Source organism: Nylanderia fulva, unplaced genomic scaffold (genome assembly GCF_048542155.1).
Source record: "Nylanderia fulva isolate GAGA-0341 unplaced genomic scaffold, ASM4854215v1 Scaffold11, whole genome shotgun sequence".
Taxonomy (NCBI): Eukaryota; Metazoa; Arthropoda; class Insecta; order Hymenoptera; family Formicidae; genus Nylanderia; species Nylanderia fulva.
In genome coordinates, this window is record NW_028189302.1 from 2,011,931 (window position 1) to 2,031,260 (window position 19,330).

General features: G+C 28.7%; 1 protein-coding gene and 2 long non-coding RNA genes across 3 annotated transcripts; all 3 read right to left on the reverse strand.

The window, feature by feature from the left end:
* Window positions 1-1,622: 1,622 nt before the first annotated feature.
* LOC114931555 (uncharacterized) lies at window positions 1,623-2,307 on the reverse strand. The gene is made up of 3 exons (XR_003819692.2): window positions 2,116-2,307; window positions 1,883-2,024; window positions 1,623-1,802 (listed from the first exon to the last, which is right to left on the reverse strand). It is a non-coding gene; the product is annotated as an uncharacterized LOC114931555 (long non-coding RNA).
* A 3,648-nt stretch (window positions 2,308-5,955) lies between these two features.
* LOC114931556 (uncharacterized) lies at window positions 5,956-6,833 on the reverse strand. Its single transcript, XR_003819693.2, has 3 exons — window positions 6,685-6,833; window positions 6,451-6,592; window positions 5,956-6,371 (listed from the first exon to the last, which is right to left on the reverse strand). It is a non-coding gene; the product is annotated as an uncharacterized LOC114931556 (long non-coding RNA).
* Window positions 6,834-12,421: 5,588 nt separating this feature from the next.
* Window positions 12,422-13,986, reverse strand: LOC114931553 (uncharacterized). The gene is made up of 2 exons (XM_029303674.2): window positions 13,843-13,986; window positions 12,422-13,169 (listed from the first exon to the last, which is right to left on the reverse strand). The coding sequence occupies exons 1-2, from the start codon at window positions 13,894-13,896 to the stop codon at window positions 12,693-12,695; spliced, it is 531 nt and encodes a 176-aa protein (XP_029159507.1). The 5' UTR covers window positions 13,897-13,986; the 3' UTR covers window positions 12,422-12,692.
* Window positions 13,987-19,330: the final 5,344 nt, after the last annotated feature.

Here is a 19,330-nt window from a genome sequence, read left to right on the forward strand (position 1 = left end):
CTCTGTACTATCTCGTTCATAATAATTGTATATATCAATATTTAAACTACAATTATTTACTACAATTTTTACTATAATTTTCAACAATCCCAGGTAAGCCTCCAGGCACTGTCGCAAGTAACCTATGACAACCGCCGGAGCAGTCGTCGATTTTATCACTGCGGCTGTTGGCGGACCCACAGATACTCTCAAATCACTGCATCGCTTTCGATCGGGATGGGTGACTGCCATTGCAATAATTTTTAGAAATATGTGCATAAATAAATTTTTATTTTAAAATAAGTAATTTATTTACTATATAAATAATATATATCCATATATTTATATATGTATATATATAATGTATAAATAAATTTGTTTAAAAATTATTTTAAGAACTAATGATGTACAGTTTTTATATGAATATAAAAATTTGAAAGAAAAAATAATCCATATTCTCAGTTTACTAAAATTAAGTTTCATGCTGGTGTCATTATGTTGTCTGTTGAACTTCTAAAGCTGAATAGGATTGAATGATCCTTTGTCTTTATGGCATTCTTTTCTCACCTCATTTGCCTCAATGTCATCCACACACTCGCAACAAAAACACACAATTTTTTACATCTATATATTTATATAGATTATTATAATTCTACCAATGGGCGTAATCTGCGCGATAGATTAAGAATCTAGCAAATCGCTCAAGAATGATACTGCATGATATTCAAAATGCAATAATAATGACAAACATTGATGTGTAATCTAACATGCTTATTATTTATATTTATAATAAGAAAGTGGCAAAATTAATAATAACGTATTATTAATATTTGCAATAAGCGCATTCATTTTTTGATTATTTAAGATTTTTATACTTCTTAATTGTTTTTAGTTTATTTACTAGACTTTAAAATTATACTCTTTAAACGAGAAAATTTAATTTTAGTTATACATGCTACACTGCTTGTAATTTTGATGTAATGTTAATGAAATTTGATTTAAGAACAATAGCTATAATTTCTAGAGTATCTTTTCTTATTGAATTAAATGTATGTTTTTACGGAATAAACAATATTTTACGGATTAAACAATATTTTATTATTGCTATGTGCTCATAAGGCTGTATATAAAAAAGATGAAAATAAAGTGTGAACGCTTAGTGAATTGCAAAATTGGCCTTAACAACATCTTACAATTAGATACATAAGATAAACTCAGCAACTTGTCTGTTTTACTTTATGATCCTTGTAACATCAAACTAGACAAACAAATCTGGATATAATATATTCTGATATATTCCGCATAAAACTTGCACGTTCTTGGAAAAATTTAATATGATGAAATTATGTCACAATTATTACATATAAAATAAAATAAAATCTAAAGCAATATTACAGTGGTTAAACTTTTTATTTTTTTTCTTTTTTTTACGATTTTTTACAATGCTTATATTTTCATATTGACAAACCATCACCAAGTAAAATTATAATAATATCAGATATTATTTAAGTGACAAAACATTATTTTAGATTTTCAATTAGCAATTATAAATTTTTCTTATTTCAATTCTTATCTATTTTATTATGTGTAAGCTTGCGTTGATTGTATGTAAAGCAAACCAGGTGTAAACCAGGACTCAAATCCAGATTTTAACTGACAATAATTTTTTATTGCTTTTTTTTTTGCTTTTCAATTAATTTTGCTGTGATTTTGATTACATATTTTCCCAGTTACACTTAATATTATATAGAGTAGAATTCATGGTTATTCCATATTTGTTAAATCTTTATGGTTATCCATATTTGTTAAACCTTTATGGATATCTTTTCAAAAGAATAAATCTTGATTAGCTCTTATTGTCTATATATAAATTTGTAAAATATATTTGAATATAATCTCTTACCTATAATACCACGAGGTCCATTACTCTGAATCCCAAAATAAGATGTTTTTTCTCTACGTATACGTGATATAATTTCGGGCAATTTTGAAGCTGAATTTTTCATTGGAAATATAATCAACATCATAATACAAGAAAGTAAGATCTGAAATGTCAATAAGAATAATCAAAGTCTTATAATGTTATTCGTATTGCAAAAGAGTGAAACAATTGTATAACAACTGAATAAAACTTACAATGTATTTCATATTCATTTTAAAGAATTTCTTCGGTTTTTTTACAATCAGGTTTTAATTCCACGTTATATTTAAAAATAAGTTTGTGTTAAAAGCACTTTTTTATTTAAACGTAATATTATACACGTATGTGGCAGATGCTAACAAAAACTATGAACTCAAAAAGACAATTACTAAATTCTGTATGCTATTAATACCACATGAGACACGTATATATACAATGTATACTACTGCTATCATACTAATTATTACATTATTTTACGTAATTAAAATAGAAGATATTTTAATCGATTATCTAGAGTAACAGATCATATATATTTAGGTAAAATAATAGGTAATTTTATTATCTCAAAAAAAAATCGCTCATTATGATATTGCGTTATATTTAGAAGGCAGCGTTGATGATATGTCAGTTATCTAAATTGTTAGCTATCTAAATTACCGAAAGACCATATCTGACAATGAGTCATAATGTTAAAAAAAAACAATTTATATAATAGTTCACATTTTTATACAAAAAATAAGATGATATTATGATTTACACAATAAATTCAACTTGTTATTCAATAATAAATATTATAAAGCAAACAGAAAAAGATTTGGAATATTTTTATATTGAAACATTATGCGCAATTTACGATTTTATTAATTATTTTTTTAATGTCTTAAAATATAACATTATACAAAAATTTTTTGAGGAATAATTATTATAAAATCTTATTACATTACAACTTTATTTATATATGTGTGTTTGATTTATTGATTAATTCTTTTAAGAATTTAAAGTATTTTTGATTAACATTTTTAAATAGAAACAAAGCTATAGAATACATGTATATATATCATATGTGTAAATATATATAGGACGGATTGTGATTTTTATTACACACCAACAATCTTATCTCTCCATGACTGGTTCATTCTGCATGTTATTAGCAATCTTTCGCAAAATTGAAATCTATTCCATTAACTTATCATTACTACATATCGATTATTTAAAGTCATGCTGTATGAGAGTTAAACCAGGACAGTTTGGCTCCTTCAGTCAAAATCTTGCTTGGTGCATCACCTTGCTTATTTTCAAAATATACTGTAATATTAATTAAATACATTATATTTAATTTAATATGAATAGGTTTATACAAATTTTACTTCGAATTATATTAATCTTAATCAAATTTTGAAAATTGGCGATATTAAAAAAAAGCAGTTTTGCATTAATAATTAATAATAATAAAATATATAACGTAATATAAATAGAATATAAATAATAAAAAAATTTATAACGTTTAATTATTAAGTTTGTAGAAACTGTGAATTCCGTTATAGATGTTCCAATGTAGATGTTTGTCGCCGATTTAGCGGCAATCGCTTTGTTTTCTCCGGAACGTCAATGTCGTTCTGTGAGTTTTAAAGTGTAGGATATAATAGCGCAGTGGTTCTAAATGTTTTAAGAACCTGGGTAACCATTGATTTGACCTGTTGCACATATCGCTGCAATGAATGCGCTAGGTTCATCTTCCGTTGACCTCGCTGTTGTCGGACCAATTTCCGATTTTTCTACTGTAGAAGTTCCAATTACGAGTTGGTGACTAAATCTGCTCCAGGTTTTGCAATTTTATTATACCTGGATCTGCTGCTATCTTTACTAAACTACTAAGTATCTGCCGTGGGTCTTGCCATAAATAGGGAAAAGTTCTTTGTGTCTTTAATTCGAAATATTAGATTCTTCGTAGCTGATCAGCATATTTTTATTCTGTAGCATTTTTAATAAATTATAATTATGATTCGCTACTTTTGAGATCAGATGCTTAAATCTTTTAAATTATCTTTTAAATAATTAATAAACTATATTTGTTGAATAATACAGTAAATAAAGTTTTGAATATGTTCTTATATGTTTTGTAATTAACGCATTTAATTCTTAATAATTAGCTATGGATATCTTATGAACCATTACCGACATCGAAAATTTTTATTGAGAGTTGAAAATTTTAACAAAATAGTACATTTTGGTGGCAAGAAAACGTCTTTAACACGTCTCAATTGTAGCTATATTATGACAAAGTTCGTGAAGAAAGCTCTTTTTGCAACTTTAAATGTATGTCTCTTAAAATTGTGACGTGATGGAGAAATTTTGAAGATAAATTCGTGTTTAGCTTCCAGAAAACTATAAGAAATGATAAGTTCTTGTTCCTGTGTTAAAAAAAAAATCATTTTTTGTTGAATAGTGTTATCAGCACGCTAGTTTGGCACAATTATACAAATCATAAAAAATATGATATTTTATTATTAATACAATGTACATTAACTTATCATGTTAAGAACTTTTGAATTTGCTTCTATGCTTTTAACTCCATCATAGTAACTTTGGCGAACATGTTTTTAATTAATCAGTCGAATCCCAAATAATATTCAAACTAAAATCTAGATTAAAATCCGAGATAGCACAAATCTAAATGTTACTGGAGCAAAAGTTGTAACTTTCAGTAAGCTTTACGAGTGCTTTGACAAATTTGTCCGCACCTCGTTTAATAAAATTAATAGCTATACAAGATGCGCGAATTGAACATCTGATTGCAAACAGCACTGTCAACAAATTCCGCAAAAAGAATCCATCATTGTTGATCAATTTTTATCTCATCTATAATGTTTCATATATGTTTTTAACTTATATAGGTATGTTTTTATAAAGTTTGAAATTCATAATAAATTGTTTGTTTTTAATTTTATACTCTATGTAATCTATCTGCTTATCGAAGTCAGTTACAATCCCAGGTGAGCTTCCAGGCACTGTCGCGAGTGACCTATGACAACCGCCGGAGCAGTCCTCGATTTTATCACTGCGGCTGCTGGCGGACCCACAGGTACTCTCAAATCACTGCATCGCTTTCGATCGGGATGGGTGAGTGCCATTGCAATAATTTTTAGAAATATGTGCATAAATAAATTTTCATTTTAAAATAAGTAATTTATTTACTATGTACATAATACATATCCATATATTTATGTATGTATATATAAATTTGTTTTAAAATTATTTTAAAAAATAATGATGTACAATTTTTAGACAGATATAAAAATTTGAAAGAAAAAATAATCCATATTTTCAGTTTACTTAAATTAAGTTTTATGCTGGTGTCGTTATGTTGTCCACTGAACTTCTAAAGCTGAATAGGATTGAATGATCCTTTGTCTTTATAGCATTCTTTTCTCACCTCATTTGCCTTAATGTCATCCACACACTCGCAACGAAAAAACAATTTTTTACATGTATATGTATGTATGTAGATTATTATAATTCTACCAATGGGTATAATCTGCGTGATAGATTAAGAATCTAGTAAATCGCTCAAGAGTGATATTGCATCATATTCAAAATGCAATTATAATAACAAACAATAATGTGTAATCTAACATGTTTGCTATTTATATTTATAATAAGAAAGTGGCAAAGTTAATAATAACGTATTATTAATACATGCAATAAGCGCATAACTGAGAATATGGTTTATTTTTTAATTATTTGAGATTATCATTGCTACGTGCGCATAGGGCACATTATGCCTGTATATAAAAAATATGAAAATATAGTGTGAACGCTTAATGAATCGCAAAATTGGCCTTAATAACATCTTAAACACATAAGATAAACTCAGCAACTTGTCTGTTTTACTTTATGATTCTTGGAACATTAAACTATACAAACAAATCTATAAATATAATATATTTTGATATGATATATTCTGCATAAAACTTGCACATTTTTGGAAAAAAATTTATAGGATGAAATTATGTCACAAGTATTACATATAAAATAAAATAAAATATAAAACAATATTATAGTTATTAAACTATTTTATTTTTTTACGATTTTTCACAATGCTTATATTTCCATATTGATAAACCATCACCAAGTAAAATTATAATAATATCAGGTGTCATTTAAATGTTAAGACATTATTTTAGATTTTTAATTAACAATTATAAATTTTTTTTATTTCATTTTGTATCTATTTTATTAGGTGTAAGCTTGCGTTGATTAGACGTAAGACCAGGTGTGAAACCAGGACTCAAATCCAGATTTTAACTGACAATATTTTTTTTGCTTTTTCTTTGCTTTTCAATTAATTTTGCTGTGATTTTGATTACATATTTTCCCAGTTACACTTAATATTATATAAAGTAGATTCATGAGAATTCCATATTTGTTAAATTTTTATAGTTATCCATATTTGTTACACTTTCATGGGAATCTTTTCAAAAGAGTAAATTTTGATTATCTTTTATTGTCTACATAAATATTTTAAATATATTTGAAGTACAATGTCTTACCTAGGAGACTATCAGATTTATCAGATTCACTAGGACTATCATACGGTTCTTCTCTACGTATACGTGACATAATTTCGGACAATTTTGCAGCTGAATTATTCATAGGAAATATAATCAACATTATAATACAAGAAAGTAAGATCTGAAATGTCAATAAGAATAAATCAAAGTCTTATAATGTTATTCGTATTGCAAAAGAGTGAAACAATTAAATAACAACTGAATAAAACTTACAATGTATTTCATATTCATTTTAAAAAATTCCTTCGGTTTTTTTACAATCAGTTTTGAATTTAAAGTTATATTTAAACAAACAAGTATATGTTAAATGCACTTTTCTTGTTTGAAATAGTATTATACGCATATGTGGCATATGCTAACAAAAACTGTGGACTCAATGAAACTGTGTTATTTATATATACAATATATGTATACTAATGTTATCATACTAATTATTACATTATTTTACGTAACTAAAATAGAGAATATTTTAGTCGTGGATTATCTAGAATAACAGGTTATTTATATTTAGGTAAAATTAAACATAATTTTTTGTTATCTTAAATATTCTCAAAAAGATAAAGTCGCTCATTATGATATTGAGTTATATTTAGAAGTGTTAATGATAATATAAAACTCATTCTCATTTATTGAAGATTTTATGTATGAGATGACTTTAGCTAAGTATGAATAAAGATTATTATTGCGATTTACGAAGTCGGTTAAAAGGTGAAAATATCATCTTTTAGATCCGTTTGTGATGTCTGTTAGGCAGCATCTAGTTTTCTGTGTTTTCTTTAAACATATACATATAAATTAATTCTAATAATTTATTAATTGTACTTTTAAGCGTAACTTTTGAAGAGAAATTATAATACGGTGTAGAAATTACCATTCTTTAATACAAATTTGATACAAATATCTATTCTTTTGAGACTTAAATATATATATATACATATATTCGATACGATTATAAGATAAAAAAAATTTATAAAATTTCTTTTATAAATTTGCTTCTTTTTTATTTATCGTTGTCAAGATTACTTATAAATGAGATCTGTGATAGAAAGAATTAATGAGAAAATCGGTAAGATTTCAGCTGGCAATCCAAAGGGGGTTTTGCGCGGGCGTGAAAAATCCATGAAAGAGGGTTGAAAAAGTCATCGTCGAAAATACAGTCAATGAAGTTGCCGGTAAGCGAGCAAACTTTATTGTACTTCATCAACCGAGTGGTCGAACGGGAGCTTGTTATGCCGGAAGTATTCGCCGCCGCGTGCTTGATGAGAAAAGTTTAATCTACTGGTCCGTAATGCACTTTTGTGTCACTCGTGAAATATGAGTCAAGCGGTATCGAGCTGTTTTTGAATAACATTGCCGATGTTGGTCATTTCGCAACGCGTCAAATTATTTTTTTTTATTTTTCCTAAATAATTTCAAAAATATTTCTTCTTTCCATTTAATTTATTTCTAAAAATACTAATATATTCATAAGCTTTGCGCGCATTTAAATGACCGGCTCTCCGTCATATTAAAAATTAAAAATTCTTTCGAAATACAATATATGTGCCATATTGCTATTTTTCGTGGAGAGTCGCTTTTTTGGGAGTGAAGGATCCCGGAAAAAGAGAGACCGCGCGATGACGTTACGAATGAAATCGCACGACAACACCAGCCCGCCGAGGTATGCGGCGCACGTCCGCAACGAACCGAGTTATGCAAATTCGCGTACGCGTAACTCTGTATCCGTTCTCATTGGCCGGGACGGATGCACGTCGTTGATATTGTTCTCAAATCACTCGACATGCTGACGTGGGACCCGGGGAATGAGCGCGCAGCCAGCGCGCGATGCCAGTCGACGATGATATTCCGGGTCTCCGATGCGATTATGCCCTCTAAATGATACGGATCCGATTGGGAATACATTGATTTACTACGCATATTCAGCAATACGTCTGAATCATTCGCATGATTTTGCACGGACAACGAGCGTTTCACGCACAGCGACGCGTCCGCCTTTGTAATGCGTGTTTACCTCTTTCAGCTGTCAAATGATTTCGCAGTAAAACTATATCTATCGGATTTGCCGCTGCCTCTTCTATTAATTTTCCCGGATATGTAATACAATATATATGTATTCCCTTGTATATATTTGATATTCGTAACATTACTCGATATATACACAGTAGAAAAGTTTGTTTTCTTGTCAAAAACGGTCCCCGTGAAAAATTTTTGTGTTAAATATTTAGCACATTCCTGTATTAATTTATTACTTAAATTATTAAAATAACTGAAAAAATGTAAAAATAATACAATGTGCATCAATTTTTAATTTTACCCAATAAATATGTTCTGTTATTAGTGACAAGATTTATCTGTCAAAAGGAAAAATGTTGATTTTCTATTTTATAATATAAGTGGGGATGATAAAATCTAAAATCAACATATTTTCAATTTTTGCATTTATTTTTGCATTTGAAGTTTTGCATTTATTTTGTGTTAAAATATTAACACAATATTTGTGTCTCCATTTAACATATCCATATTATGTTAAATTAACACAAAAATTTCTGTGGACCGTTTGGGACACGTGATATCTGTTAAATTTAACAGAAATTTTTCAACCGTGTATCAATTGATATTACTCGATATCACAGTTTAATTGCGGCATTGAATTTGTTTAAAACTAAGGATGTAAACTGATATATTAGGGGAAGCAGTCTTTTCAACCTAATCTTTGGCTGGAATAATTAATTTTTTACGTTGATTGTTTATTAGGAGAACAAAAATTATTTCTTATACACTTGTAAAATCTTTTCCTTAAAAAAACATACAAAGTCGATTTATCGCAAATTGCTTCGCAACCAAGTACATAATACACCCCAGCAACATATATTGGAATTTTATAATATGTGCTTGAACTGTGATTGCTACTAGAGTATCTATAGACAGCACCATCATGCGTCGGTCCAGCGAACATTGTAAACGTAATAGCTGTGGCGCAACCATTACATTTCAATCAGCTTTCCTACTGCATACATGTATTCATGACCGCCAACGTCGAAAGACTCGTCCAAACTGCCTTATTCGTTTAAACAATGATAGTTGTAGCACGATACTCGATCTATAATATGTCGTTATCAAAATCGTTATTACACTGGTATAAAAATAAAAACATGAAATTAAAATAAGATCGAAAAAGGCTCAACATGAATTCAGATATAAAAAGGACTAATAGGAAAAATTATCGGGTGCAACAAAATTATTTTTAAATTTCTCGGTATACTTATTTTAAACGTTTCGGTTAGAAATCTTTTTTTGGGGTGATATATTTATATTAATATTTATATTTTATTATATTAATATTGAAGTGTCATAATTGGTTGCAAGAAATTTAAACAGTGATAGTTGTAGCACGATACTCGATCTATAATATGTTGTTATCAAAATCGTTATTACACTGGTATAAAAATAAAAACATGAAATTAAAATAAGATCGAAAAAGGCTCAACATGAATTCAGATATAAAAAGGACTAATAGGAAAAAATATCGGGTGCAACAAAATTATTTTTAAATTTCTCGGTATACTTATTTTAAACGTTTCGATTAGAAATCCTTTTTTGAAGAGATATATTTATATTAATATTTATATTTTATTATATTAATATTGAAGTGTCATAATTAGTTGCAAGAAATTTAAACAGTGATAGTTGTAGCACGATACTCGATCTATAATATGTCGTTATCAAAATCGTTATTACACTGGTATAAAAATAAAAACATGAAATTAAAATAAGATCGAAAAAGGCTCAGCATGAATTCAGATATAAAAAGGACTAATAGGAAAAAATATCGGGTGCAACAAAATTATTTTTAAATTTCTCGGTATACTTATTTTAAACGTTTCGGTTAGAAATCCTTTTTTGGGGAGATATATTTATATTAATATTTATATTTTATTATATTAATATTGAAGTGTCATAATTGATTGCAAGAAATTTAGGAATTTCTTTTTTTCGTTAAGCGAAATATTTTGAAATCCGAAAGATATTTTGTGTGGAAGTAACGCCATTGGAGAAAGCCACTGCAAAACTACAGATTTAATTATTTGTTAGTTCCAGAATGCTACTAAATAGAAATCTCGCAATTTCCTGTTCGACTGTTGATTTCATTTTCGCAGAAAGTATCAACAGTAGAAGAAAGTTTCTGTAATTTTGAAATTGTGTTCTGAGTATTACAACACATACATATACAATGTAAAATTATTTAATAATTTAATGTAAACCTACTTAATATAATAATTAATTTATAGTGCAGAATTATTTCGCACTAGTAGTTACATAATTACACATCGAATATTATCTTTCTCTTAAAAATCTATGTCGAGACAAACAACTATTGTATTCAATGTTAAAGTGATGTAAGAGAGAGAAATAGAAAAAATGCTGGATCTACACAATGCAAGTTACGATCAAAATATATGTCAAGAAGGAAATAGCTCGCGCAAGGACAGTAAGATAGTGCATGGCAGAACTAGACGACATTGGCGACCGTTAATTGCTTTCTTAACTGTTACTGTCGATGAGATTTATATCGCCGTTTCTGTGTACATAAATGTCGCAATACTTTTGTTAGTTAGAATTTATACCGCTTCGATAGACTTACTTTTATAGCCACTCCTCTATATGGAAAAAGTAGTAAAAGTCATTGGAATACAACGATTACGCTCTATTATATTTATAGTTTCTCAATACACATGTAATGTATTTTAATAACAATGAGGCAAATTATTTTATTACTTTAAAATTAAATAAAATCGAAAAAGGCTCAACATGAATTTAGATATAAAAAGGACTAATAGGAAAAAATATTGGGTGCAACAAAATTATTTTTAAATTTCTCTATACTTATTTTAAACGTTTCGGTTAGAAATCTTTTTTAGGGAAGATATATTTATATTAATATTTATATTTTATTATATTAATATTAGTGTCATAATTGGTTGCAGGAAATTAATCGTTAAGCGAAATATTTGGAAATCCGAAAGATATATTTTGTGTGGAAAAATGCGGTAAATTGGTTTAAAAATTATACAATAACTTATTAAAACTGTGTTGCAATTAATGTGCAAGTATGACGCAATTAACATGTTAGTAGGATTTTTTTATGTAAACATAAGAAGCGAGTATAGCTGATGTACAAGCAATATAAATCTTACACCGGAAATTCGTTTGTCAACGTTCTGCTTTTACTAAGTAAATATCTTTACTCAGTAAAAGCAGAACGCGCACGCTGCAGAATTTAGATTATATACTAGATCTCATGCTTTTGCCCATGATTCAATTCTAAGATGGTTTGTTCTTTTCATGCGTGAATTTGTTCCGAATTTTATACATATGGCAAATAAAAACGGTATATTAGCAAGTGTAATCGTGATTTTTCTCCGCTTTGAAATTTGTGGAATTTTATTTCTAACGTATACATTAAAATAAAATGCACATATTATAATTTAAGCAGAAAAAATACATCTCTGTAAATTTATCATTGCATATGCCGTATATAAATCGCAATTTACGATTATGCAGCATGCATGTAGAAAAGATCACAAAAACACATATTGTTATTTTTATATAATGCACTGAAATTGAAGAAACATAAGAATGAAAACATAAAATTAAAGTAAAAATTAATAAATAAACAAGTTATATTTCGTAATACATGCACATATATTCTAGAATTATATCTGAATATTGATTTTTACTAGCGCACATTCAGCGAAAATAATTTTGCATCATTCGAATTATTTAACATTAAAGATATATCTATAAATATATTGGTTTTATATAAGTAAATATCTAATTATTTAATCTCTATTTATCTTTTAGTTAGTAAAAATCGTAAGCAGAATTAAAAAATAATAGGATATGTCACATGCAGTTAACACCATCTCGATATTTTTTATAAGAATATATTTTATTTTTCATTTGGACACAAGTATTTGCGATCACTAGTATTTTGCAATTGCAACATATGTAATGTACAATAAATATTTAAATTACATATTACATAGTATTTGATAATCTCAATGTATAAATAAATATATATATATATATAATATATATATATTAAAATATTATATATGTATATATATAATTATATGTATATATAAAATTATATATCAACATTATATATAAACATTAATTGACGCACAGTATATTCGATTGTTTCAGTTTAAATATTTAGCTTAGGCTCCAGTTGCAGAACTAGCAGCTGCGGATGCTGCACCACCACTAGAGCCTCCTGCTTCGTAATTGCCCAAAAGACCTTTTCCCAAGAGACCTCTTCCCAAGAGACCTCTTCCTAAGAGACCTCTTCCAAAGAGACCTGATGTTCTTAGATGTTCGCTAGGCACAAGACTCGTTGCAACCGAGTCTGCAATAGTGTCCGCGGCTCCGTTCAGAATGGCCGGATGACCAAGACCCGATAATAGTCCTCCATTGAAGAGACCGTGCAGACGGGGTAGAACATTTAGACCGCCTAAGCCAGTACCGAAGTCATCCATGTAGGATCTGACACGTGCTGCCGCGCTAGCCGCCGATGAGGCAAGATCATGAGAAAATTGGCCAATTCTGGGTATGTCTAAAAGATTGACGAAATTGGGCAGAGCATCTTGATGGAATAATCCCTGCAGTGATGGAATAATCACTCCTGCTTGTATCACCTGCATAATAATTATACAAGATGTTAAACAATATCCAGTACAGCCAAATATGTTATATATTGTACAGGGTGTCTTGAAATTAATGGCAGGTTCCTAAGATCTTTTGGACACGATTTTTCCTCACCGAAAATAAAAGGTCTTTCGCAAACTAAGCCTTATGGAAATAAAATATTAACAAAATCACATTCTTTGATTAATTTTATGTAGAGTTGACTTTAATAGAATTTTAATTTCAGATTTAATTACGAAGATACAGGATGGCAATAATTAGGAACATGCAAAAAATGATGGCCTTTCTCGACATTTTCGCTGAGGAAAAATCGTCTCCAAATGATCCCAGAAATCTGCCATTAAAAGATTTGCTATTAATTTTGGGATACCCTGTATAAATTAAATTACTTTATTTTATTATATAAAATATTACTATATTAACCAGTTAATAATTATTTAGTTTACAATTTTTATGTATCGAGATGCTCCTCTAGATCATCTTGTAAATTATTTACAAATAATATTATACTTATAATATTATTTACAAATAATTATTTATTTTTTATTTAATTAGTAATTAAAATAAAAAATAATTATTAATATCAGTAATTTAATTCCGTTCAAATCTTTTCCTATTTTATCAAAAAATATTGACGTGAAAAATGTTATAATATGTACATACGTTGGCAGAAATAAGCGCCAAGAAGACGACAGACAGAACGTGTCTTTGAACCATAATGAATATCAAATCCACCTTTATATAGCACAAAATGGACCACTTAATTACTTGTACTAAGTAATTGCACACGACTAATTGCTCCCGTTTAGAAGCATGTCTTTTTATATTCACAGTGACTGCATATTTTCAGATTCGCATGAATAATCTCTATTATTCGGATAGTATGATATATCCAAAGTTTCTGTGTATATAGACGTGTCTTTAAACATTGATATGCCTCGTCTCTGCATTCATCGGTTTTCGACTCTTCGCACGATTTCGATTGCAATGCAGAGACGATAACGTAAACAGGAATATGCTTACGATAGTCACAGGCGAAGTGCGCCGATCTCACGTTTGTCCTTGAAGAAATTCTCTGCATAAGCGAAATACAATATTCACGAGTGAAATTTAAATAAGTTAGTAGGTGAAAGACACATATGCGAAAAAATAAAATAGAATCAATTTTTTTTTAAATAAGATACAATACAAGTATAAATTCGGTAATAACAAAAATTTATTAAAATATTTAATTTATTTAATACAAATTTTTATTAACATAAAAATTTAATAATTTATTAATATAAAAATTTATTCTATTTAGATTATTTAATTAAAATTTATTTATTGTTTTAAAAAAAAGCACGTAATTAAGAGATAATAGCAAGAAACTAATAATAGACTCGATGGAATATATGCGTGTATACGTGGACAATGTGCAGTTGTCAGCCTTCCAATGCGTATAGTATTTGAGAATGTTCGATTGTTGTAAGTTTTAATTAGACAAAATTGATTATCTGTAATTCTCTCTCTCCCTCTCTGTGAACATACAGTGAACGCACAAATCATTGCGCGCAAAGGGACATTCTTCTCTCTTCTCGTTAAATCCTAAATGGAAAATAATGAGAAATATCACGCACAGATGCGTGTGTAAACGCAGCCTCCCATTATAATTATAATTATAAAGCTATAATTACTATTTGATGATGACAGTCGCATATTACTTTAATAAAATGAGTAATTACAGAGTAAGTTAATTTGCCGTTTTAAATCATTATAAATATAATGCTTTAATGTTAATATGTTTGAAATTGGAAATAGAAAATGAAAGAAAAACAGAAGTAAGAAAAATAGGAGCCAACACAGAAGACGAGTAACTAAGAAGGAAGCATAATGCATAAAGAAGTAAGTAATACGAATAAATAGAAAGCAAAATGAAACATTTTATAGAAAATATCAAATTATTATATTTATTGTTATACATATATATTTACTAATATTAATTATTATATTTAATTCTTTGATATGTAATTACAATATTGTATTGATTTTATATTCTCGACACATAATATGTATAAATATGCGCAATTATTACTTTCGAATTATTTGTATAATTAGTTTTGTAATTATCCGTGTATTTATTATTTCATTATATTTTCAATTATACAGATTCTTATTTTCAATTATGTAGACTATCTTAATTAAATCCTAATTAAATTAAATCTTGTTGTTTTCGAAATAATAAGGGAGTGTATTAAAACAAATTAATTTAGATTAGATTAAATTGAGATTAAAAATAACATCTGATTTCATTGAATAAACTTCCAGTCCGATAACAAAAAAATGTAAATAAAAATATATATTTTTTCTGTATATTTTTCCTAATTAAAAAAGCAAAGTTAGAAAAATAAAGGAAATTAATTAATATTATATAGCAAAATTACACTTGCATCTTGCATTTCAACAAAAAATATTCAAACACGATGCATCCTGTACCTTTATTATGTCATCACTATCTGTTGAAATCTATTGGAATTAATATAATATTTATCCATTTTCTTAACTTATTTTTGAAGTTTGCTCTTATTTAACTTTTTCTTTTCTTTTATTAATTCTTTCTTTAATCTAAGAACTTTAAATGTTACAAATTACAAAGGATGTGAAAAAAATATCAAATTTTTGACTACAAAAAATGAATTAACTTCATTAAAGAATTCACAGATAAAGTATATAAATTATATAATTTTTGTTTCATTTTCCACGTGTTCATATATCTACATTTTTTATCATTTATATTTTCTGCGCCGATAATAAGTAGAATAATTATTCCTTCTACATTTTTTTTCAAAAAAATTAAGTCGTTATAAGATAATTCGGTGCAATTGAGAATAATCGCGAATAACGAGGATATGACGATGCACGTGTGGTCAAGCAATTTTCACTCTACGCAGTTTTATCGCACGCTATAGAAATTCACATAAACGAATCCTGCATTACGTGACGTTGCGTTACTGGATGTCAACGAGTATCAGAACTACCGGATGGCCCATTCTCGAACTGCATTTGCATTATCAGGCATTTCGGCATCGCAATCGCGATGACGATGTAAGCGAAACTGTCGCGCAAACGACAGTTGAGCGAAAACGAGCTCGATGCAAATGACTTCCGCCGGCTATGAAATCATTTATTCGAGAAAACTTGATCCATTCATTTTCATTATGTATGTATTATGTTACTATCGATCGAGTCAACAATCTCCTTAAATTTTAGTTGTCTCATTTGCATGTTTCTGTGATTAGTGCACAAATAAATATTTATTTGTGTTGAAAAGAATTTTCTTATATCAAATAAGTATTTTTTATATTAAATAAATAAATAAATAAATATATCAAATAAATATTTATTTGTTTCAAATAAATGATTTATTTATTGAACTAAATATTTGTTAATTTAACAAACTTTTATTTCAGTGTGTGCGTATTAAAGATTATTTAAAAATAAATTTAAAATCAATATTATTGATAAAATGATCAAGAATGTTCAAGTTACTTAAAAATACGTGTAGCTATTTAAAAATGTCTTAAATATATTTATCATTTGCGTATATATATATATAAATGTTAAAAAACTCAAATAAAGAATTCTATTATTCTTTAACATAAAACAATAATTTTGACAATTGCGTTTCTCTGTTTTCTCATTGTCAGAGAAACGCTAATGAAACATTACTCGCTATTCAATTTGGATCCAATCACTTTTCGACAATTTTCGGAATGCGCTGTGTAAATATTGCGGATCGATAAAAAAGTTCACGTAGCGCAGTCGTGATTTTTTTGATCTCGCTAACAGCGAAGCGCGCAAAACTAACGAGCGATTCTGTAGTACACATCGACGTATTTTTCTCGGTACATTGCATGCTGCTCACAGGATCAACAACACATAGACATAGATATAGAGACAACAGAGAGAGAGTTAACAATGAAATACAATTAACCAGACAATTTTACGCGGGTGCGGAGAAAAACAGGAGAGGCATTTCCCGTTGGTAATCCTGATAATGGCATAACGCAAGCCGGGGACTTGGATGCACTTTGCTCTAATGCACTCAGCATCGCGACCGCCAACATGCGCAGAAATGAAACGCTCGAAAATAATATCTCATTACAGGATATCCGGGAATTCGGACGAAACGATAATGACAAGGACGTTAAAACTCGTAATGTACTTATATCTTTATATCTCCGGAGCCTGTATCTCTTTAGTTCCCTATTTTGTGTTAATTATCACTCATCGGGAAAGTACATACAAGTATAAAAATATTAATTTAGTTATAAGAGGGGCTAATAGGAGCCAGACACAGATTAAGTGCGACAACATTATTTTTAAATTCCTTTATACTTACTTTGTCAAAAATTATATGTAGACGAATTTCAAAATAATTTTAATCCGTTTCATATCTGAATTAATAATTATATCAACATGTTTCTAATTTATTATTTAATTTATTATTTTGATCCAAGACGAATTTGAAAATAATTTCTCAGGTGCGACAAAATTATTCGTAAACTGCTCTATACTTATTTTGTCAAAAATAATAGTATAGACGAATTTAAAAATAATTTTAACCCGTTTCATACCTGAATTTACATTTATATCAGCATCTTTCTAATTTATTATTTAATTTATTATCTAATTTATTATTTTGGCCCAACACGAATTTAAAAATAATTTCTCAGGTGCGACAAAATCATTCGTAAACTGCTCTATACTTATTTTGTCAAAAATAATAGTATAGACGAATTTAAAAATAATTTTAGCCCGTTTCATACCTGAATTTACATTTATATCAGCATCTTTCTAATTTATTATTTAATTTATTATCTAATTTATTATTTTGGCCCAACACGAATTTAAAAATAATTTCTCAGGTGCGACAAAATCATTCGTAAACTGCTCTATACTTATTTTGTCAAAAATAATAGTATAGACGAATTTAAAAATAATTTTAGCCCTGTTTCATACCTGAATTTACATTGATATCAGTATTTTTCCGATTTATTATTATTAAAAAAAAATCGAAAAAACACCCACGTACTTAGCAAAGAATGCGGACGTTTGAGTATTCGGGATGAAGGCGTAATAAGAAATGAATGCGAGATAGGACGCATGCGGAACTGACAATTGGCGGATTGCATGTTCTTTCGATCGGGAAACAAAACCTTTCGCCGAGATAAGGACGTATCGCGGTCACGAAGGAGGAAAGCGATCAGGCGTCCCCGATAACGCTATCAACTTTGCTGCCTTTGGCCAAGATAAGTCCCGGCAACGTAGACGCAACGTCAAACGAGAACACCAGTGCGAATTCGGATTCATTCGTTTACACCTCGCTAAAAGGATCGTTCGGCGACACGCAAACAATGGCGTAAAATAAAGGGATCGCGTCAAAGCTGTTCCGAAAGAGGAAGAATAAGAAAATCGCGCGATGCAATTGACCTAATTTCTTGCTATGAAATTATTTAATCCTGACAATCTTACTGTAATTATGTCGGTTATTAAATCTGACTTTAACTTTCCTTAATTAAATTGACGCTGCGCGTTTCGGTGTATCTGCGTAAACCAATAATTTTTGATCAAAATTTATTGTAAAAAAAAAAATTGTAAGCATACACAAATGTGCATTATTATTCTGCTAATTTGGGTTGTCCTTTATATACGGAGAGTAATTAACAGTCGTTTGATTTATTATCCCAGTGCAAAGAGATAGACGAAATTTGGTGTGTTAATTAGTATTAAAGATGTATCTTAAGGCTTAATCTTGGCGGTATTATTAACTTTGACTGTACCATTAAATCAAGTGGCCTTCGAAGAGCGGCTTATATTCGTCGAGAGACTCTTTTAACGCTCGCCCTTTCTCTACGCCATTGCGAGAGACCTAGGGAGAATCAAGGAGGATCCTCTAATCTGACGGCAAAGAGGCCAGACGAAGATTAATGGTCCCATGATACTGGATCTTACCAGGCTATAGCTTCTTCGTATAATTTGTACAAAACTTGCGATTCTTCCCGAATTCGGGAAGTATCTCGCGTATCGGAATATTATCAATTGTTTTTTCGCAACGTATTAAATACAATATAATTCAGCAATTTTATTGAATGACAACTCTCTGGAGACG